The sequence below is a fragment of the Pholcus phalangioides genome, unplaced genomic scaffold, assembly GCF_987345545.1.
Source record: "Pholcus phalangioides strain wild (caught in Gottingen) unplaced genomic scaffold, Ppha-v1.0 ptg000009l_1, whole genome shotgun sequence".
Lineage (NCBI taxonomy): Eukaryota > Metazoa > Arthropoda > Arachnida > Araneae > Pholcidae > Pholcus > Pholcus phalangioides.
In genome coordinates, this window is record NW_028301602.1 from 59,632,564 (window position 1) to 59,655,731 (window position 23,168).

The window sequence follows — 23,168 nt, forward strand, 5'->3', positions numbered from 1 at the left end:
GAGAAAATAGAGATTCTAAAAGATGAAATGAAACGAGATGTAGAAATTGACTGTGGAGCCATCTGCCCGAAAGAAAAGACAAAATCTTGAGAAAAGAACAAAAAAGTTGATTTATACTTAGTCTTTATATGGCTTCTCACTTCTCCCGAGAAATGAGCAAAGAGTCCCGGATGTATTTCCCCCGGAAATGAAAAAAAAAGGAGTAAAAAAGAATGAATGAATGAAATATTTTAGGGTAATATTTCAAGGGATGGAGGGAGAGAAAAATTGGAAATCATGGAAATTTCCTTTTTTTTTCATCTCTTTCTAGTTTCCATGTCAGTTACTTGATGAATATGTTTAAGGTTCATTTCTATTCTTTCTTTTTTCACGAAAATAAAAAAATTTCCCTTGTTTTCTTATCGAGGGTAAAGATACGAGAGTGTGAAAACTGAGAGGAACAAAAAAATGCATGTAGGAAAAAAACTCGTTCTTGATATGATTCAATTTGTATATATTTCACATTTTTCTTTAGAAACTTTATTCCTGATTCATCACTGAAAAAAAAGAAAAGAAATTTTAATGGTAAAAAATGATGATAAATGGGTTTTCTTTTCAGAAGAAAACGATAAATGTTCCTTTTTCATTTTTAAAAGAAAAACCAATGTCATGTAAGCACATTTTTTTTTAATGAATTGCAATCAAATTGTCTGATTTTGAAATTTTAAATTCATTAGATAGAGAATTATTATTTGAAAAAAAATTACTTTTTAATTCAAAAATTAAATCTATATGTTATAATCTGATTTTATAAATGCATATTTCTCTATCGATTGATATTTAACAATATTCATATTTAACAATTTCATTTTGAATAATGATGGTACTTCGAAATTTAATTATATGTTCAATAATAATATTAACTTACGTCCTTGGGTAATATGGATGAACAAGTATATCCTGAACGTTCATCTTTTTGATGAATGAGATGACTTTGTAACAGGTCGCGTACCCCATGGGTAATTTGGTAACTTTTTGTGGACCACAATGAAATTCAGTAATTTGGAAACATTTTATTACTTTTAACAATAAACATTTTATTTAAAATTTCAATTAAAACCCGCGAAATGTTCACAAATGTCTGATATATTCGTGTATGCAATCACATGGTGAAGTCGATTGTACTGTTATTTTGGCCACTTTCCGAAATACCAGATGTTCCCCCTTCGATTTTTGACTTGGAACTGAATTAAATCAGCCCATTCAAGTTGCGAGCAAGAATCCACATTAAGAAGGTTTGACTTTGAGTGTGTATTAGAGTTGCCACATGACCACTTTTTTAATGTTGGTCATATATGGACTCGAGAAAAGTTGAATGCAAAAATCACTTGATTGATGTTATGTTCTTGACTGTGAAAAGATTTTATTAATGCCATGAAGAAATGTTTAGTTTGATGATGAATGTTAGTTTGTGCTATTTCATTTACTAGATTAGGGGTGGCCAACAGATGGCCCATGATGTCATTTTGTGCGGCCCCGATTAGATAAAATTACTGTGTATTAAATTGGTTTTCTTATCATTATTTAAGTCATCATTTTCAACACACACACGGCAGACTTGATTAATAGACTATTTACATAGCGTTAGCGTTTCCGTTAGAGAGAGAGAGAGAGAGAGAGGAATATTAACGTGATGGCGTATCTGGTCTTTTCGCGGACTATTTACATTCATTATTTCTAGTGACGTTATTAATTAGCTATGTTCTTATCACACTGCCTTTTCGTACACATTGCTCTTAAAAATTGTTATGGGCATTTTTATCTTACACCTCGTTCGGCAAGTTGCCTTCCGTGGCTTTTATATCTGAATGCATATTTTTTGTTCTGCTCACAGTGACGAAACTTTTTCGAGGTAAAGGCCAATTCACAACGTCACTTCGAAATCACAACCGACAAAAAAGGCTATGCAGACCCTAATAATTCCAAAGAACCAAAATTCCCTAAAATTCCATGTGTCATATGGGTCGCGTTAATATTGCGCCGTTGAACAAGAGAGTTCCACACTCAGACACGATGATTTTTTTGTATCAAAAACTGAGAAGCAATCATCTCTAAATTACTACAGCAGGTTAGTGGCATTCTGCGTTGAAGCAGGTTACCACTTTCTCAGACAAAATATCGATACTTCTTTTCCAAGAAGGTAACTCAAGTAATACGAATACTTGCATCGCAAATATGGTTCCGTGTAATCTTATTGACATCCAGGATCAGCAGATAATGGTGCATGTGCGCACTCGTTGGCATCTACATATAGTCCGTCTGGTTTTAAGTGAAATTAGCCTGCATTTTATCTTGGTACTATCTTGGGTTTTCCCATGATAGTCAATACTATCCACACGACTGACTGGCTTTCGGAACGCTTTTCATCCCAATAATAAAACTCCTGTCGAAGTCCAACGGTGCGTGAATTGTTCCTTGAGCGTCTCTTCGACCCGTGTGTCCCCACCGGTTGCCAAATTATAAGTAATTTAGTAATTATAATAAGTAATTATAAAAATAGTTGCAGAAAAATGTAGAAAAAAATGTTTTGTCTGGGAAAATTGAAACTATGAGTGTAATTAATGAACTATTTTGCAAATGAAACAGCAATTTTTGATGCATTGCCTCGAACAGCTGGGAACTGGATAAATAGATATGTATTAGTTTATGAAGATGTGGAGTCCGGGGTAAACTTTTCGTGACAAAATTGCTCGTTTCTTATGATGGCCACAAATCTATGAGTATTCTCTATAATTTCAATGGTGCGGCTTATACACCGGAATGTTTGTTCCAGATGTGGCCCACGATGCTCTAGCTGAGCATTAGGTTGGCCCTTTAACAGTAAGAAGTTGGCCAACCCTTCACTAGATGGTAGGCAGTGCATGGGGCCCAGCACTGCCTACCCTCCAGTCCTGGGGCCAGGGACAATTGTCATCATTTTTTTTGTTTTTTCACGCTATAAATTAACTATAGGGGGGGGGGGGCCGTGAAAAGGCTGGCATGGGGTGAACGCCAAAGGTCCCAGCCTAAGGCCCGGCTAAAGGATGTGGGGGCCATGAGGAAGTGCATACGAATATCCGGCGATTTTGTTTCTTTTTTCTGCTTTACTTAATAAAAAAAATGTTTGTTTTTTTTGGAAAAACATAAATTACTTTCGCAAGTACATTTCTATATTTATCATGTCAATTCCGGTCCAATAATGTATTTTCAGTGGGAAATCAATAAATCTATATTCTCGACGTTGATCAGTTCCAAGCATTATACATAGGCCTATGTGCTAAAGCTGAACGGTATTTCTAGATAGCTAGAAATGTATTTGCCGTTCGTGTTAACGGTCAGGCGGAATAAAATCGATGGACTGAATCGCCGCACGTTCAGCGATCACCAGACAGATTCTGGCTCGAAATACGAGGCCATAACGCAGAGAAATATCAATTGTAGGGAAAGAAAGGAAGGAAGAATTTCATTTCCAACTTCTCACCTTTGACCATCGCTGTCCAGCCACCGTAATCCGTCCATTACACTTGAATCAGTGCCGGACTTTTCAATTCCAACTAGGATATAATAAATGGACTGCTACACGATATCCCGGGGAGAAAAAAAAAAAAAGTCTCCATATGTTTTACGCTTCTTTTCTATTTTATTTTCAGTGTCGTCAGTGGTTGGGGTACATCCGTATTTTTCTCCGTTGAAGAGGCTTTTGTGGTTCCTCCTACCTACTACGCGGCCTTTGACACTTTTTTTTTTCCGTCTCCTTCTCCTTACTTTTTATATCCCTACCTTTTTATACTCTTTGGCCAAAGAGAGTAATAATCTTTCATCCTTGTATATAGTAGCTATAGGAAAAGTAAGGTTTGGGAGAGAAAAAAATAAAATGGAGTCGTAATGGTTGGGGAGGAATAATCCCTTTTCTTCTTCCAGAGAATTCCCTGTAGGGACATAAAAAGTTTTTTTTTTCTATTATTTTTTCTTATTAGGAATTACTGAAGGGGTAAAACCGCAGGAAAGAAAAGCAATGGCAATGGAGTTGCAAAAAAATATATATATATATATCGGTTGTCTTATAAATGCTTTTCCTTTTTTTTTTCAATTTTCTCGGCTTTCTTCGATTTTCGTGTATTTTACTACATAAAAAAAGTCTATTTAGAGGTTTATTAGACTTGTGATATAATCCACTCATAGTCCTATGTAAGGATACATTAGCGTTGAAATGATCGCGAGGCTCTGAATTCAAGTAAAAAAACGTTTTACTCCGCGTTGAACGCTTTGACTTCTTCGCTTTAGACTAGAGCAAGGAGGGTGCGGGCCACTTCATTCGCTTACAAACGTGTCGCGGGTCGCTTGAATGATCTGGAAACGTGCCACAGGTCACTTAAATTATCTGTAAATGTTCCGAAGATTACTCAAGCGATCCGCAAATGTACCCTGAGGCATTTAAGGGAGCTGGGAATGTGCTGTGGGTAATTTAAATGCTCTGTAACTGCGCCAAGGACCACTCGAGTTATCTGCAAATGTGCCGCGAGCCGCTTGAGTGATCTGGAAATGTGCCGCAGTTCACTTAAGTGACGTGGAACTGCACCGTGGGTCATTTAAGTGATTTGTAAATGTGCTGCCCAGTTCATTTTCACAAAATTAGGTTTGAGATCGCGGGTCATATCAGATGCCTCCGAGGCTTACATTTGGCCAGCGGGCTATAGGTTGAGCAAGTAGTAAGTCTCCAAACTCTGGAGCAGAGTTTCTCAAAGAGTGCGTCGCTAATCTTTGTCAGGGACGTCGTGGTAGGCTATTGATTTGTTTCCTAATCATACTCTGGAGTGATTCCTTCATAAGTGAAAATATCTACAAAACTATTCTGGGGAGTCGCAGATTAACCGTGAATTGGGCAAGGGAGTCATGGTGAAAAAAGTTTGAGAGCTCTTGTTCTCCAGAGCAGTGGCACACCGTTCCTATTGCATGTCCGCGTCAGAAAAGTTTCTGACAGGGACTAACAGGTTATCGAACTCGCGGTACCTCTAAACTAGACAAGCATCTTACTGACCTAAGAAAATATTGAAACAACAGAGCTATACAGTACAGCAGCAGTTCTCAACCTTGGGCTCCCCCCCCCCCCCCCCTGTGGTCCTGGGATATTCCAAAGTTGGCCACGGGTAAAAATGAGTATTGGGTTGTGAAAGGTTGGCACGGTATGTGGTGAAGGGCGGGGGGGGGGGGGCACAGAGAGCTATCAGGAAATAACGTTTTCAAGTGAAATATGTTGAAGAAATGCTACCACTTTCAGAATCCAACAGAGCTGTCCCTGGAACCATGACCATCTTAATCCATGTCCCCATGAGACCATGGCCCGGGTTCTCATGTCCATGGCGGGGGGGCTACATGGCATGATGAAGTTTGGTGTTATGATTTTTCTGGTGAACAATTTGTCCAGGGACCCACGATGGTGAGATGGCCACCTACAAGAGGGAAGTTCACTGAACTCTCGCAAAGGGTAGGCGCGGGCTTAGGGTGATGTGCCTGGAAGGCAATCTATTATGTAGGTCCGTTGGATCGTCTTGTATTTTACACAGACCTATTTTTCCCATATAATTCGGCACCTGTGAAAGGTGATCTATCCCTCTTCTTCTGAATCCGTGCCTGGTTCACGGTTATAGAGATCGATTTTATTTATAAAATTTTTGTTCAACACAAATTCAATTTTGACCAAATTCAATTCAATAAGTAGAAAAGGTCCTGGATGAGGGTATTTGACAAGATGGGAGGGTGCCAGCGGCAAAAAAAGGTCCAATGGGGGCTATGGGTCAAAAATGTTTAGAACCATTGCAACATGTTACATGCGAGAAACATCTTGGAACTGGAACTTCTGCTGCCACCTACCAAATAAAACTGTTATAATTCTTCGACTGATATTGGTGACCAGTTGCTCACCAGGTCATCCTTTCGGTCACTCACGTGATTGCACACTCTCTAGGTTAGTCATCCAAGTGGTCTGGAATTTTTTTTGAACGACACTTCCGCGTTAACATTCAAAACAAAGAGTATCTTTGCGAGTATCAGTAGCAACAAAGTTTTCTTCTTTGAAATGTCTCAGAGTTCCGGAACTCCAAGAGCTAAGTGGCGTTTGTTTATGAGGAACCCCAGGTTTCCGTGGAACATCAGTTGGAAACCCGTGGCATATCTTGCTACATTGGCATGTTTTATATTCTCTGTTATCCGTGACCTGCGGCTGTTTAGGTATTTAGTTTTCCGATTGAACAAATGCATTTTGACCCAAGGTTTAATAACAAAAGCTATTTGTCTTGACGTATAGATCCCCCCTAGAAGTTTGTTGGTGGTGTTTCTGACCTTCCTGTGTAGAAAATGCGTAGAAATTTTTAATTTATAAATCCGATTTATGTAACAAAACACACCGTGAGAGCATAATACTATGTACTGTATTCTCATTCGCAGAAACTTTAGATCGAGGGATAATACTTTTTTTTTGCTTATTTTACTTATCTCCGTGTCGTGTTACCTATTTTTTCCCCTTATCCCTAGAGACATTTACGTACATTATATCACTAAGAGAAAAATGAATGCATACACGTAATATGTAAAAAAAAAGAAGTAAAAAGTAACACACTGGAGGACAAAAGAAATAGAAGTGAACATAAAAAAAAATGGCTGACAGGGCTTCTCGAATTACCCAATTAAAGTCCCTTTTTCACACGCCTGTTTTCCCCATTTACCCACGAAAACCTCGAACAAGAGTATTTACCCCTCCGATTCCCCGTTTCCCATTTTTTTTTCTTACATGGAAAATTTCTCCCCTAGATAGTGCTGCTGGACATCTTTTGCATCTTTTATGAGATGGTTGCCCAACAAACCCGCGGTAAAATAGCGGATTCGGCCTTCGAGAAGGCAATTAATGAAAAGGTGCTTAATTATTTCCCCTTCTATTAATTATTTAAATTTCTTCGCCCTCTTCTTTTTTCCCCTATTTCGATTCCACAGGAATCTGGATATATATATGCAAATTTATACCACCGGGAGATTCTCATCTCCTACTTCTTTTTTTTTTAGCCAATTTCCATTATCCGAAAGCCTAAATATATTGTACGTATATGTCCTTTTCTTTTTTTCCCCCTCTCTCTCACGGTCCCCTCCATACGCTATCCTTAGCTTATTTCGTTTTAATTAAATTCCAAAAGTCACTAATTTGAACTGTTCATTAATTGCATTTGACTTTTAAAACGGTGGCAATGACGCTGGAAGGGATACTTCGTGTGTGTGTGTGTCTCAATCTATCCTTAATATAATTGCTAACTTTGTTAGGGGGTTTTAATTGCTTTTCACTGGATGTTACGTGACTGGAATTTCTGAAATTGAAATTTTATTTCTCTTTTAGGACTCGATTAACGGCAATGATTATTCGAAAATTGTAATTGTATTGTTTTTGCTTCTTTTTTTTTTTTAATGACAATAAAACAGGAATATTGATGACATTGAATAGCTACTAGAATTAGAAATGAATATTCAGTTCTGGAAATGGTTCTAACACGATCTCGTTGCGCAACAAGGCTTCAGCAGGAGCTAACCGCATTGGCCACTTCATTCTTCTACTTCGTACATGCTCAACCTGTGACCCTCGGGACGACCGTCGTCCTCAGAGTCATATGATGTGGCCTGCGACCTCAAACTTAATTTTGTAAAAATGAACTATATAAGCAACACATTTCCAGATCACCATTAAGTGGCCCACTGTGCAGTTCCACATCATTTCCAGATCACTTACGTGGCCCGCGGGACATTTCTAGATTACTCCAGAAGCCCACGGAACATTTATATATATTTTAGATCGCTCGAGTTGTCCGCGATTCAGTTCGGAGCACAAGTGCCCCACGGCATATTTTTAGATCACTCAAGCGGCACATTGCCAGATCATTTGAGTGACCCACTGCACAGTTCTAGAGCACTTGACTAGCCTGTAGCGTGGGCCCCACTTGTTGCAGCAGGATCCATAGGATAGGATCTTTGGTGGGGCCCAGTACATAGTGTGATAAAATAAAATAAAATGAATGAAAAATAAAAAAAATTCAAGACATAAATGAGAGAAATCACTGGTAACGAACGTGATTCCGTAAAGCCGGGGTTGCCTAAGAGCAGGTTTTCCTGCTCCTCGTTAACCGAATAGGACCATTTCGCGCGGGCAGAAGCGTGTAACCTTATCATGCTATGCGTTTGTGTTTTCCAAGCGTGGCGCATCATCTGTTCTGTCGTCTGCACACCCACGTATTTTTGCACAATGAAAGAGGGAGACAGAAAGGAAGGGAAAGATAACACAACAATTTCGAAGATCCGCGAAATGCGCGGCGAACGACGCATTTGACTCCTCCAGAAGTAGCCAACCAATCACGCCCAACGTAAAGCGCTGGCGTGAGGTGTGTTGCGCTGTGTTGGAAAGCAGCCGCACATTTCTTTCTTTCAAAACGAGCACAACTCAGGTCTATCGCCAATGGACAATTTATTATCTAGTGAGTTGTGTCAGAAGTGTAAGTGTGTGTACCTAACAGTTTGAGTGTATGTCTGTCTCAGCGCTGCCATCTATATTTCAGAAGTGGAGTGAGTGAAGTGTAATGATTGAATATTTGTATCATTTATATGGCAGTTGTTCTCTGGTGCGAGACTTTTTAACGGGAAGATCTGCTCCCATTCGCATCTCCAAATAGGGGGAAAAAAACCAACTTCCACCGACCACCACTGGGGTGCCAGTGGGGGTTCGAATCGGGGACCTCGTGAAGTGATTCCGCCATTATGACCACTCGACCACCACCACCACAGTGGCAACAGCCGTACCGCTTTTCCTATTGGTGAATAGATGGCGTGTCGCGTTGGGCGATTCACGTTGCACGCAGCACAGAAAACCTGCTCCTGGGAAAACCCAGTTTCACGAATCATCTTCGTTATATCCGAGTTACATCACTGTACATGAAAGTTAAATTTCATTCTGCGAAGGATACAGATGTGGTCGCAAAACTGAACAAATTTTGTTTCTATAAATTTCTATAATTTCATTTCATTCATCACGATTGTGCGAATTTTAACCATGGCAAACAAGTGTCTTCTAAAACTGCTTTCGGGATAGCACATTTACTAGCAAAAAATCAGACATGTCAGGGGAAAACCGGGACATATGGTCTAACAATGTAGAGGTCACGATAAATTTCTTGTCTTAAGGGGGGGGGGGCCTTCAAAAAGTTTGGGAACTAGTGCTGCAGAACAGTGTTTCTCAACCTGTGGAACCCCGCGGCCCGGTTGATTTCTTTTATGTGAGTGGAAGGCCCACTCACATACGCATGCCTAATGGGACATAAATGAATAAAAATGAATCGGTTAAATATTCCCGGCCCGGTTTAACTGATGCAGGGCCCGGTGGTTGAGAAACACTGCTGTAGAAGATACTATAAATATAAATACAGTGAAACCTCACTACAATGACATTCGATATAAAGATAAATCCCTCTACAGCAATTTTTTTTCAAGTCTCGTTTGGAAATGTCTAATTCACAGCTGACTCTCGGTATAACGATAATCCCTCTACAACGATATATATTCTTGGTCCATAGAGCATCGTTGCATTGAGGTTTGACTGTACAACTCCGATATACCAAGTGAGATATGCCAGTATATGGAAAATATCTTGATGATTGTCACTCTCTAAGAATTTGAAATTTGCATGATAATACTTTCCCATTCAAAGAATTTATGACAGATGACATCAAATATTGAAATGCGAATTTTTAAAAAAAAAATCTGAAATTGAATATGATGTTATGCGAATTTTTCTTCATGTGTGTTATAATAATCTGTTTTTTTTTTTTTTTTTAACTGAAAGAGAATCATAAGCAGAAAGTAAATAAAAGTGAACTTGACTAATTCGAAGTTGGTTAATTCAAATTTTTGGATAATTCGAATTTTATCGATTCCCCTTTGAATTTTCTATTCAATTTAATGCTGAAACTACCTGTTTAATTTGAATTTTTTCCCCCTGAATGATTTGGGTAATTTGAAGTTTGAACCAGATACGTCATTCGCAAAATCCCACTTTTCTCTGAATTCCTGGCTAACTTTTAATCATACTATTTTTTTACTCCGTGGTTTACTGATTTTTACCAGAATTTAACGTGCAGCCTACATTAAAACATTTAGAGAGTTACAATCGACAAAAATCTGAATTTTTTTTTTTGCTCTAAGTAAGAAGCAGCTATTTCGTTACCAGTGCGTTGCACTGGCTTTTTTTACTCCGTCGACACCTACAGTTTCACCCTATCTTAGATGACTTAATTAGTACCTGCCAATTGCAGATGCAATGAAGGAACGCTATTCAGGAAATATGAAAATTTGTGCGTAAGAGAGTGTCATCATCATCCACATAAGGAATGTTCAAAAGCTTCGGTGCTGAACTCCTAGTTCATTGTCAGGTAAAATGTGTTGAAGATTCATGTCTTCCTAGCATTATTAGTCGTTTATTTTGTAATATCAATGTAGCCTAGAAACAATTTCCACCATGTCCAAACGATATTCATAGGATTCTAGAAAAAAATCATTGTGGTGGACTTACGGATGACATTGGGGTGAAGAAGTAGAGAATAAAGTCACGTTTAATCTTCTCAGGAAGATGACGAAAACAAATCTGAGAGAGCAACAGGGCGAGTTTTTTTTTTGCTGATATTTCGTTAGCTTGCATATGCATAATATACATATGTTGGGATATTTTTTTTGAAAATTAATATACACTATGAAATGTAAAATATGCATTTTAAAAATACATAAACATATCTGCTTTTTTGTATGTTGATTTTTTAACGCAAATTTTCTCCTTTTTTGTGCATGTTTTTGAATTTTTAACTTCAGGATTTTTCAATGCATATTCGCATTTTAAGTGCATATTTTGACATTTTCAAGTGCGTAGTTCTTTCTTTCGTAATTTTAGAGCGTATTTCAACACTTTTTTTGTGCATGTAATAAACACTCTAATGATAGTATTCAATATATTTCTATAATTAATCAAGAGTTTTGACTTTTCGTGAAAGTTTTGTTATCTCATACTGATGAATTAAATAATTCGAATTTTAGATAATTCGAACTTTTTGCTGGCCCCTCGAGCATCAAATTATCCAAGTTCTACAGTACATTAAAAAGACAAAAAAAAGGAATTCCTGAAATTTACCAAGCTTTTAAATATCGTAGGAAACGGACACACACTTGTCATTTTCAATGCATTTCAAGATGGATGAGCACCATTTTCTTTCGAAAAAGTTTCTACATCCACCATCTCGTATATAAAAAAATTTAGGACAACCGAAACCGATCCTTTTATTCCTCCCTTCTAATTCCTACATTTTTTTTATTTTAGTTCGGGTATCTTTTTTTATTTTAGACCTATAGATATCGCCTATACGGGTGTGTGCCTTATCTATAAACGGTGTCTATATAAATTGGGGAAAAAAATTGTGACGTCAGCGGAAAATAGTTCGGGACCCGTGAAAATAATGGATTCGACACGGTTCATTGGGATTTAGGTGCCTAAAGACGGGGTGTGATCGGGTGTTAGTATACACCAGAGTCTTTTTCGGGAGAGAGAGGGGGTGACTTTCACACAAACCTCCCCCCTAGCCTTTCTCCATTAAAAAGCATCTATCGACTCCCCTCCAAACTCACGATTTTACCGTTTCTATCCTCTGGATATTCGGAATTATGCATACATAATGGCTGGTATAAAAGGGTTGGGACAGATGGCCGTCCCTTCCCTAAAGTATTAAAAAAAAATGAAAGTTATCTAACGAATATCAAGAAATCGTCTCATCTCACCATTTTTCAGATGTCGGAGCGTTTTGTTACAGCCATGCGTCCTCAGTCGGTAACGCTTATGGGCATATACTGATTTATTAAGTTATTTCTTGATTTCCGAATAAAATATGCACATGTTTCATACCAGACACCTGTGAAAAATTATAAGTTTCACTAAGAGAGGATGGTTTATAATGATAAAGTGAGCACTTCTTACGTTCGTCTTAAGATAGGGTTCTCCAACTTTATCGAGTCGCGAGCACCATCTGTGCCCTGAAAAAAAGAGCACAAATATGACGAATCTGCCTCACGCGTAAATGCAGGCTATTACAGCAGAGATCCCCAAACTTTCAGACATTGCGGGCCAAAAAAAATCCCGAGGACCAACAAGTCGCACACAGAGTTATGACTTGTATTAATATTGATTAATCTTATCGGTATCTAGATTCACATACTGGAGTCTCATTGCGTAGTCCCAAAACGGGTCCCATTCCTCCGAGTCAAACAGGGCTGGCCCTATGTTATTAGATAAATTTTTCTCTGATTATCGTTCTGATATTTTTGTTCAAATATGAATTTTTATTAATTCTGAAATAATTTTTTTCGTTAAATTTGAATTTCCATCAGTGCCGGAAATATTTCTTTGAATAATTCTTAAGTTATTTCTTTTTTATAATAATTTTAAAATTATTTCTCATCAATTCTGTTATTAACTGGTAAGTGAAAGTTATTTTACTCAATCAATTCTGAGGTGTTTTCTTAAAGTAATTTTGAAATTACTTTCTGCAATTCTAAAATACATTTCTTTGGGGTTTTTTTTTCAGCATTTCTATAATTTCGGTAACTATGCAAGCCTACTCGTAGGCGGAACACACGTGGCCCGTGAGCTAATCACACATTCCAAGCAAAAGGATACCTGGATCAGGCCTAGCCAGCACGAAATTAGGCTTCAAAATATCGAAGACTATTCATTGCTTCAGTTAATATAGAGGTGTCTGCGAGCATCAGGTTGAAGATACCTACGACATGGATTGCATTTTGATTTTTATGTTAGGACAAATTTGGTCAAACTGCGCCAAATAGCTACGATAAAGACACATTTATAAAGGCATAAATATCCAAATTCAAGTTCCTACGCAAGCCTACTCTTTGGCGGGAACACGTGGCCCGTGGGTCTTTACTTCACAGAATATTCATATACTGACATCTTCTGTCTAGGTACAGATTTTAAACCACTGGGTAAACCTGTAGACACCAGCCTGTTATTGGATCTGCATCCAGGAGGGGAACCAGCACATGCTGAAACTCCCCTGTGTAACAGGGATCGCTTGTAGGTATCTTTGCTGATTTTTCCTTTGGAGATGCTTCTCTCTCTAGACAGAGATGTGATCTGTAGTGATAAGAGATCTCTTTCCTTCGGAGAAGAAGTGATTATCTTATGAGTCCAGGGATCGCGTTCCAGAGAGAGATACATCTCCCAAGGAAAAACCAGCCAAGATACCTACAGGCGTTGCCCCTGTTACACTTGGACTGGAAAGTTTAAATTGCAGGATGTGCGGGTTCCTCTCCTGGATGCTGATACGGTAAGCAAGACTTAAGTACTGGCTACTACTTCACCAAACACCAACTCTGGCCATATTGCTATATTGTAATTTGCTAACATTAATGAATAAAGTTGGAAATAAAGACGCCATCTACCGGCGGTCATCTCAAGCTCATTAGGAAAATACAGGGTAGATAAAAAGTCCGTAGAGACTTTAAAAATTCATAAAAACCGGATAATAACCAAAATACAAACGGTTCGCAGGGTTAGCATCGCTAGGTCACGGTAATTTTTTTGACAGGAAAAAAACCTCAAAATCACCTGATAGGTGGTGCTGACGTACACAAGTCAGAGAAAAGTTACGCAAATAACGAACGGAATGCCTCCAAATCGTTTATTACACCAGTATGTGTTCCACATGACCACCACCACAGGGGATAGCACATTGCAGGCAAGTCACAAATTCAGCAACGGCAGAGTGCAGCAGGTCCACATTCACGGTTTACAACGGTGAACTGATTGTGGATTAGGAGCGCAAGTTCTTATAATCGTCTGATTTGCATATTTCCGCAGAAGTCGCTCGTACCAGTGCCATCTATTGTCTTTTCTGAGTTTTTATTCCTGTCTTAAAAAATTCCCGTGACCTAGTGATGCTAACCCTTCAAACAGTTTTTTATTTCGGCTTTTTTCCGGTTTTTATTCATTTTTAAAGTTTCTACGGACTTTTTGCCCACCCTGTATCTTATCTATAGCCCTCCCTGGGTTTGAACCTGGGACCGTGACGGAAACATTCACGGTGGTAGACGCGCGTCTTACCACCACGCCACTCTGGTGCTAAAGTACTGGCTGGTGTCTACAAGTTTACCCAGTGGTTTAAAGTCTTTACTTAGACGGGAGGTATTTGGGCTGGATGTGTGTGTGTGTGCAGAAAATGGCTGCGGTGGACAAAAATCATCCAATCACATGAGTTAAAAAGCTTTATTTCTTTAAACCGGGAATCGAACCCAGGACCTCTTGCATACCCAGCAAGCGCATTGACCATTATACCATAGAGAGGCAATCCTTTTTTCATTAAAACACGCACAGTAGCGCTACTTGCTGAGTAGAGACATTGCAGCCTCTTTTTAACTTCAGCTAATGGCCTCCAGGTGGAGGCCAAGGCCTATTTGGCCAATGGCCATTTTTGCTGGACCAAGATACATGAGATCAATGGGCTTTCTGGTTATTATACCGAGGTTTTGAACAGGAAAAAAAAGTTTTATTTCTCTCCACCGGGAATCGAAGACGCAAGAGGTCCTGGGTTCGATTCCCGGTGGAGAGAATTAACACTTCTTCTCTGTTCACCTAGGCATAATATCCAGAAAGCCTATTGATTTCATGTATCTTAGCAGGGAAAACATTCACCACCTATCTCAATCATCAGGTCATTAACACCCGGGTCCTGTTGATTATACCAGTAAAGAAAATTACACATAAAATATGATAATAATTCACTCTTTTGTCTGATCTTTGCAAGAATAATTAGATTTTTAATTCTAAAAAACTCGATTTATAACGCGAGTTATTAAACCCGCTGGCCAATTAAGTGACGTGTACCCAACAATGCTCTTTGAAAACAATTATACCTCCCCCCCCCCTCTCCTAATAACAACTCCTGAGATTGTTAAGAAAGAAAGAAAGAAGCGCTGTATATAATTAGAAACAATACGAAAACAAAAAAATACAAAGAAAACGTCTTGCACGAGATTTAAGTAATGAAAAATAGCCTCGTGACATCATTCAAAGTTGATTTCATTGTTACACGTTGTTCTTTGTCTCAGGCACTAAAACTCTTTCACCCCCACCCCCGATTTTCGTGGAAAAGAGCTTTCGCCTGCAAAATATTAACGCTTTATGTCTCTCCCGAAAAATATTCTTTTTTTTTCTCTCTTCCGGATAAGGAGGGAGAAAGAATATGGAGGAAAATCTAGCAACGCCCATTTACTTTTCGATCGTGGCGCCACCTTGGGACATCATCCATCATCACTTTTCTTTTTGAATTTGCTTTTTCCTGTTACGTTCTCTGCATTTGAGAGAAAGGCATTAAATAACGGGAAGGAACTAAGAATTATAAGTGCAAGCAAAAATAATAACTTAAAGAGTATAAAAAAAAATGTAGGAAAACTGTTCCAAGTTTTCTTTTTTGTGTGTGTATGTGTTTGACAAATGCTTTGAACGTTTCCAGATTTCGTGCGACATTCGCTATTCGAGAGACTTCTTTCTGGTAGTTATTGTGAAATAACACGAATGTTTCATGTCTCGGTGATTTGTATATAGTTTTTTTCCCCCCTTGCCTTGCCTCTTGGAGCTTTCGTTTTGTTGCTTGGCGGATGTCTCTGAATATTTACAGTCTTCTCTCAAGGCAAATCGCATGTTAATATGTTTCTTTTGGCATTAGTAATTATGGAAATAAATTTTAATCCATCACATTGAAAACGCTTGGATCGCTGATGATTTTTCCTCATCGAAGAAACCGCAATTATTTCGAGTGTGAAACATTAAAAAAATGTAATGAGTTGTGCCTTGCCGTAATCACCTTTGATTTAATATTAGCTATGTTAGGAAGTTCTGAGAGTTTTTTGTTTTTGTTTTGTAGGTGTATGTCTCAGCTGCTTTGTTGCGGCTTTCTAACATATTGAGATAAATATTCGAAAGAAAACAACATGGAAAATGCAAATACAGTAGAACCTCAGTATGATAGACTTCGCTTATAACAAACAGCAAAAAAATTGTGAAATTTTTATCCGACGAGAGTTTAAAACTCGTTTGAAGTATCTAAAAATGTATTAAAAAGTAATAGCTCGTTTGAAAGACATTTCCAAGCAAGCGATTAAACATGATCGTTGCTTTGTTATGCGTTAATATAGATGTACTGCATGAGTCCTACCGCTTACCAGCTAGAAAAATTAAGATTAATACAGTGTATATACGTACTCATTTTTTTCAATTCAACAAATGTTAACAGTTGTTTTTTTATTTGATGTATAATAAACAATTTTCATAGCTATAACTACTGTACTTTCATTGATATACACCAGGAACCTTCAACCCGTTGCTCGCGAGCACCACGGTGCTCCCTGAAGCAACTGTAATGTGGGATGCTCGTGTCCGATTTTGTGCTCGCGAGCACTCTTGATCAACGTCCCAAGTAAACACCTTGTAAAAATTGCATTGAAGGATTGGAATCATTGTGATTTCATTGGACATTTGCAATGAAGTTGATTCATAGTTGCAACCATCAACTGAAGGCATCATTATGCACGATGAAAAATCCTATGTATTTTATGCATATGACGAGTGTAGGATAATAAATGACGTAGGGCCCTCTAATTATTTCTAATAAAATAGTTATTCATTCTTTTAATGAAGAGCCCTGGGACAGTCTCCAACAACTTCCAACCCCATCTCATCTGCTATTACAACACAAATCTGTTAATCGTTAAGGTATCCGATGTCCAGGGAAATATATTTTTATACTTTTGTGTGTTTGTGTATATTTTTGTATACACTGAAGAGCCAAAACTAACTGGTAAACCTGCCTAATATCGCGTAGGGCCCCCGCGAGCCCGCAGAAGTGCCGCAACACGACGTGGCATGCACTCGACTAATGTCTGAAGTAGTGCTGCTGGAGGTAATTGACACCATGAATCCTGCAGGGCTGTCCATAAATCCGTAGGAGTAAGAGGGGGGTGGAGATCTCTTCTGAACAGTACGTTGCAAGGCATTCCAGATATGTTCAATAATGTTCATGTCTGGAGATTTAGGTGGCCAGCGGAAGTGTCTAAAATCAGAAGAGTGTTCCTGGAGCCACTTTGTAGCAATTCTGGACGTGTGGGGTGTCGCATTGTCCTGCTGAAATTGTCCAAGTCCGTCGGAATGCACAATGGACATGAATGGGTGCAGGTGATCAGACAGAATGCTTACGTACCTGTCATTTGTCAGAGTCGTATCTAGACGTATCAGGGGTCCCATATCACGCCAACGGCACACGCCCCATACCATCACAGAGCCTCCACCAGCTTGAACAGTCCCCTGTTGACATGTAGGGTGCGTGGATTCATGAGGTTGTCTCCATACCCCCGTACACGTCCATCAGCTCGAAGCAATTGGAACCGAGACTCGTCAGACCAGGCAACGTGTTTCCAGTCCTCAACAGTCCAATGTCGGTGTTGTCGGGCCCAGGCGAGGCGTAAAGCTTTGTGTCGTGCAGTCATCAAGTAGGGCACGACGTGGTACACGAGTGGGCCTTCGGCTCCAAAAGCCCATATCGATGATGTTTCGTTGAATGGTTCGCACGCTGACACTTGTTGATGGCCCAGCATTGAAATCTGCAGCAATTTGAGGAAGGGTTGCACGTCTGTCACGTTTAATAATTCTCGTCAGTCGTCGTTGGTCCCGTTCTTGCATGATCTTTTTCCGGCCGCAGCGATGACGTAGATTTAATTTTTTACCGGATTCCCGATATTCACGGTACACTCGTGAAATGGTCGTACGTGAAAATCCAAATTTCATCGCTACCTCGGAGATGCTATGTCCCATCTCTCGTGCGCCGACTATAACACCACGTTCAAACTCACTTAAATCTCGATAACCTGCCATTGTAGCAGCAGTAACCGATCTAACAACTATGCCAGACACTTGTAGTGTTATATAGGTGTTGCCGACCGCAGCGTCGTACTCTGATTATCTCTTTATTTGCATACGCATGCCTGCACCAGTTTTTTTGGCTCTTCAGTTTATATATATATAAATATATATTTGTATTTTTTTCTTCTTTTTTGACTTAATAATAAAGTGCTCTAGACTCTGCCAGAAAGATGGGCTGGTAGAGATCTCGGGAGGATAAGTCCGGTGGCAGAGTTCTGGCGTTCATTCATTCATGGCATCACTATGTTTACAAGTGCAACACCGTAAAGTTGGAAGTCTTCTGAGATGTCTTGCACGGCTTTCATTGAGATCAAAGGTTGGATCAAAAGTATATATCAAAGTATATATACATATTTTCTGAATATTATGCCGAGGTGAACTGGGAAAGAAAATTCAGCTGGTCTCCGCCGGGACTCGAACCCGAGCCCTCTTATAAACCGGGCAAGCATGCTACCATTCACACCGCCATCCACAAGACACGACTCTGTCTTCCTTGTTTCACGTCACTAGGGGGCCATTTGTTGGAGTTAAGATTGGCTACTAATGCTCCTCTACTTCAGTGCCTTACGCCACAGTGCGAGAATGCACTGCCCGGTTTGAAAGAGAACCTGGGTTTGAGTCCGTCAGCGGAGACCAGGTGACTTTTCTTTGCGAATTAGCCTCGGCGAAATATCTGCTTCCTTAATATCTTGGGCTGAGAAGAAAGTCGTCTATCTCTCAAGTGAATTAATTCTTCTTCAGTCGAACTCACTGACCCACCCTAAAATCTTTACAAAGATCACCAAAGGAGTATATTATCTTCACACCTGAGCCAAAAACTTACCCTAATAATTATTATTATTTATTGATTCGTGTTTATTGTACGTCAAAATGCTCTTTTAAAAATAAAAAAAAGTTAATTAATTGGTTTGGGTTGATATCTAGTGTACCTCAAGTCTTAACTTGAAAAAAAAACGAATCATTAAACACCGTTAAAAAATAAGGAGAGATATGGATCCCTGGTTGAGAAATCCTTTGTTCAGAAGATGAGGGTCACATGTTGGATAACATGATACGGGAATGATTATGCCTTGGCGGAAATCAGAGAAATCCCGGAATCGAAATCCAACTCGAAACTTACGCAGAGATATGTATACAGGCATACGTACAGTACACAAATATTTGTTCTTAAATTTAGTCGGAGAAAAGTAAAATGCATCAATGTTCGATGTGTGACATAATTCCGAACATGTAGAAAAGAATCCATTTTTAACGGCCCAATTTTTTCTTCTATTGGTCACCATAACCCTTTATTTGGCAATGTTGCTCTCAAAAAAAGCAACATGAATTTATTTTATTTTTAATATAAAGGCATTTTACGTTTGTGTGTGCAGCTCATTTTGTCATTGATCATAGGCGCTGAAACCTGGGGGGCTGAGGCTATTTCAGCCGCTCCAATAAATTTTGTGAAGGGCTGAGCCCCCCCAATAATTAATGAATATACAATGTAGCGCAATCCCCCCCCCCTTACATACCACCAACACCAAACATGGCCTCCGCTCTGTCCCTTGCGAGATATAAGCGCCCTCTTACATACGGGCTTCAGTCCCGTTTATACGGGACAACTACTTTATTCACACGCAAACTCTGAACATATTACTATACGCAATTCACTGCTCTTAACGAGTTCTGTTGGAGACGAAGGCGCCATCTATCAGTGGTCGCCTCTAGCTCCGTAAGAGAGCAACTTAATTGAGCCCCTTAATGTTTTGTTCATGGCGGCGTCTTTGGCATTGATGCTTCTAAGCAACTCCTAAACATTCGATTTTTTTACTTGTGAGATAGATGTTCATGAAGTTTCTACAATTTTCAGCAGAATTACTCAAAGGTACACGTCTCCCTATTTTTTAACAAGCCAATCAAGAACGATTTTTGACCCTTGCATTTTATAGGGAAATACCATGTGTGGAGGTGGCATATTGCTGTGCTTTCTTCAGCAATGATAGAAAAGTAAGTTGGCAAACAGTTGATGACATTTCCGTATCATTTTAAATCTACGTGAATCATACGAATACAGAGTGTTCCCTGAAGTTCAACATCCCATATTTTTTTAAATATGGACAATAATTTTTTTTTCTTGCCACGTATCGCATTCAGGGTTACCGTATTTGCTTCAAAACCTGTCAAGAATTTTCTCCTCTGGATATTTCAATGCTCGCCAATTAAAGGGTTAAACAAATTTCGTGAGACAAACAAGGATGTTCATCACATCCATCATACTGACAAGATATTGCACCATCTCACTTCCACTTCTATCACGCCTATCAAACTTCTTTGGAAGGAAAATCAGTCACTACGTTGTCAATTGGTGACTTTTTTTTTAAAATCCAAAATGATTGAATTCTACCAGAACAGAACGTAATCAAAAATCAGCTTAAAATTCAGAAAAAAAGCAGGAAATATTTCGAAGAACAGAAGTCTAAAAAACGTCTTTCCTTTTACTCCTAAACTTACGAGAGAACGCTGCTAAGAACTTTCGGGGTGACCTGATATATTGTTTTTCGTGGTTCTCTGAATAGTTATTATTTAAATGTCTTTGAGCATTCATTAGAATATACAAGGTGAAAACTCGAGTCCGTTTCACCTCAAATCATTCGTACACCTTCGGCTATAAAAACATTATTCAAATTAGAAAAGTATTTAAATAACGTGCCCGTCTTATATAAGTGTCATTTATTTTACGGAACACCGTATATGTACCGAGATACGAGATTTAATTTTTTTTACGGTCCCCTGTCTTATAATTTTCAATTAAAACGTTGTTTCCCAGTCTCTCGCGAGCCACACAAAAAAATACCACGTTTGTAAGTGCAATACTCTCTGAAATATTTGAATTCAAAAATCGCTAAAAATGAGGGAAAGAACAGCATAAACTAACGGACAAGCTCATTCTATGCTTCATATGCTGTTCTTTCTCTCATTTTCAGTGCTTTTGAATTCAAATGTCTTAACGAAGTTTTCTCGAAGGAACATGGAATTATTTCTGTCGGGCTTAGAGGAGAGACAGAGCAAAACTTTCTAACTGGAAGTTGGAGAACAGATGGACCGTACGAAAAAATTAAGTTTTGAATCTGGGTCATATACGGCCCTTAGCAAAATAAATGACACATATAAGATGGGCACGTCATTTAAAAAAACAATTTTTCTCTAATTGAAAGTATGTTTCTATGGCCAATAGACAACGGTTTATGAATTATATAAGGTGAAACACACGGACTTAAGGTTTCACACTTTATATTTGATTTTAAAAAAAACTTGACAACTTTCAAAAGAAGATAAATTTTATCAAAAAATTTTGACAATTTTTCCCCCTCATACACGAGACCAAAAGTACAGCGAAAGACAAAAAGTACACGGACGGTAATAAAAACAAGCGGAAAAATTTCTCACACAATCAATAAACTTTTTTTTTTCTTTCAAAGCCATCCAAAGTCTCTTCCTGTCATCTGGTAAAATTTCAAATTAAATGGTCTGTAAAAGTCTCTCAATCTGAATATCGTCGACGACGGAATATCGGGATGAGTCCTGCCTTTGGTTTTGCCAAGGCAATGGGGATTCCCGTTGCCTTCGGATTTCTTGAGGCAGGGGAAACCCTTGGTCTCGTTGAAATAGAAATGCTTGTCCGTGATGACCCTCTTCAACCCTAAAAAGTCTTGCACGAGAGCCATTTCACCGGCCGGGTCTTTGATCAAGTTCTCCCCACTCACGAAATGTATCTGGCTCAACTTGAAAAACTTTATCCACCATTCCAGGTACCTGGAATAGACACCGATCCTGATCGCCGCCCACGACGTGTCTACCAGACCCGTGGTCCTGTTCCTGAACGTCATCTGATCGAACGTCGGACTCGTGCTGTGACCCCTCTTGCTGGCAGTTTGCGTGTAGTCCGATATCGCCCTGGTCACTGGATCTCGGACGACGACTATGAGCTTCGCGGACGGCGACATCCTGTACAAACGCTCCGGTACTTCTCGGGTTATGAAATAGCTCGGTGTCTTCTCCATCGTTATCTGGGAATTCAAGCTCAATGGCATTTGTTGTCTGTAAGAATAGAGAGAAAACAAAATTAATACACGCCATATAGATATAATTACGTAAATATCATCAACTTGTCAATCAAATGAAACCTGTTCACGTCGATTCATTAATACTGCTGTAAATAAGATATTTTGTAAGAAATATTTATTAAGAGTTTCTAAGTTAAATATAGACCAATGGGTCGCAAAGTTGATCATGTTGATTCTGGGTCATGTCTGAAAAAGGATGAAAACGTAAGAGTAGATAATACCCCCTGGCGCCACAAATTCTCTTGACATGAGGGAGCTAAGCCCTGACATAAAGGATTGTGTAAGTTTTGAGTGACAATTATGGTGAATATGAACTTTGGGGAGCTTTCATCAGAGGGCAGCACTTAAAGGTGAACTTTCATGGGGTTTTTAAGATGGCTCTCCAAGGAGAAATTTCCTCCGGGAAAAATGTTTTTTTATTGCATAAAATTTAGCTACAAATTTCTGTAAAAAATTGTATGTGAAGATGAATATACCTTGCATTATATTGGAATAGGGGGCAACTTGCTGAATTGGATAGAATCGTGGTTAAGAGATAGGTCGCAACGAGTTATGGTGAACGGGGAATTCTCTGGTTGGGCAGACGTCACAAGTGGAGTTCCTCAGGGAAGTGTCCTTGGGCCCATACTTTTTTCACTTTTTATCGACAAACTCGATCAGGGTATCGATGGAATTACTAGCAAATTCGCAGATGATGTGAAGCTAATGGGGGTAATCGGAAATGAAAGCGATAGGGAGTTGCTCCAGACCAACTTAAACAAGATTGCAGCATGGGCAAATGAATGGAGCATGACGTTTAGCGTAGATAAGTGCATGGTCGCTCATTTTGGTTCGAACAACCCACGGTTCTCTTACGAGTTGAATGGTGTCACTATCCCGGATGCAACTAGAGTCACCGATTTGGGAATTCTCATTGACGAGCGACTTAAGTTTTCTGAACATTGTTCAGCGGTTGTCAAAAAATCGAATAGAATGCTTGGTCTCATTTTCAA

At 39.1% G+C, this 23,168-nt stretch overlaps 1 protein-coding gene across 1 annotated transcript in view; it reads right to left on the minus strand.

The window, feature by feature from the left end:
- Positions 1-21,372: 21,372 nt before the first annotated feature.
- The window catches only part of LOC149083407 (heparan sulfate glucosamine 3-O-sulfotransferase 6-like), a 30,174-nt gene continuing 28,378 nt past the window's right edge, over positions 21,373-23,168 (minus strand). The window contains exon 2 of the mRNA XM_089236692.1: positions 21,373-22,150. Coding sequence (XP_089092818.1) covers positions 21,526-22,150 — 625 coding nt within the window. The 3' untranslated portion in view covers positions 21,373-21,525. The remainder of the gene's footprint in view (positions 22,151-23,168) is intronic.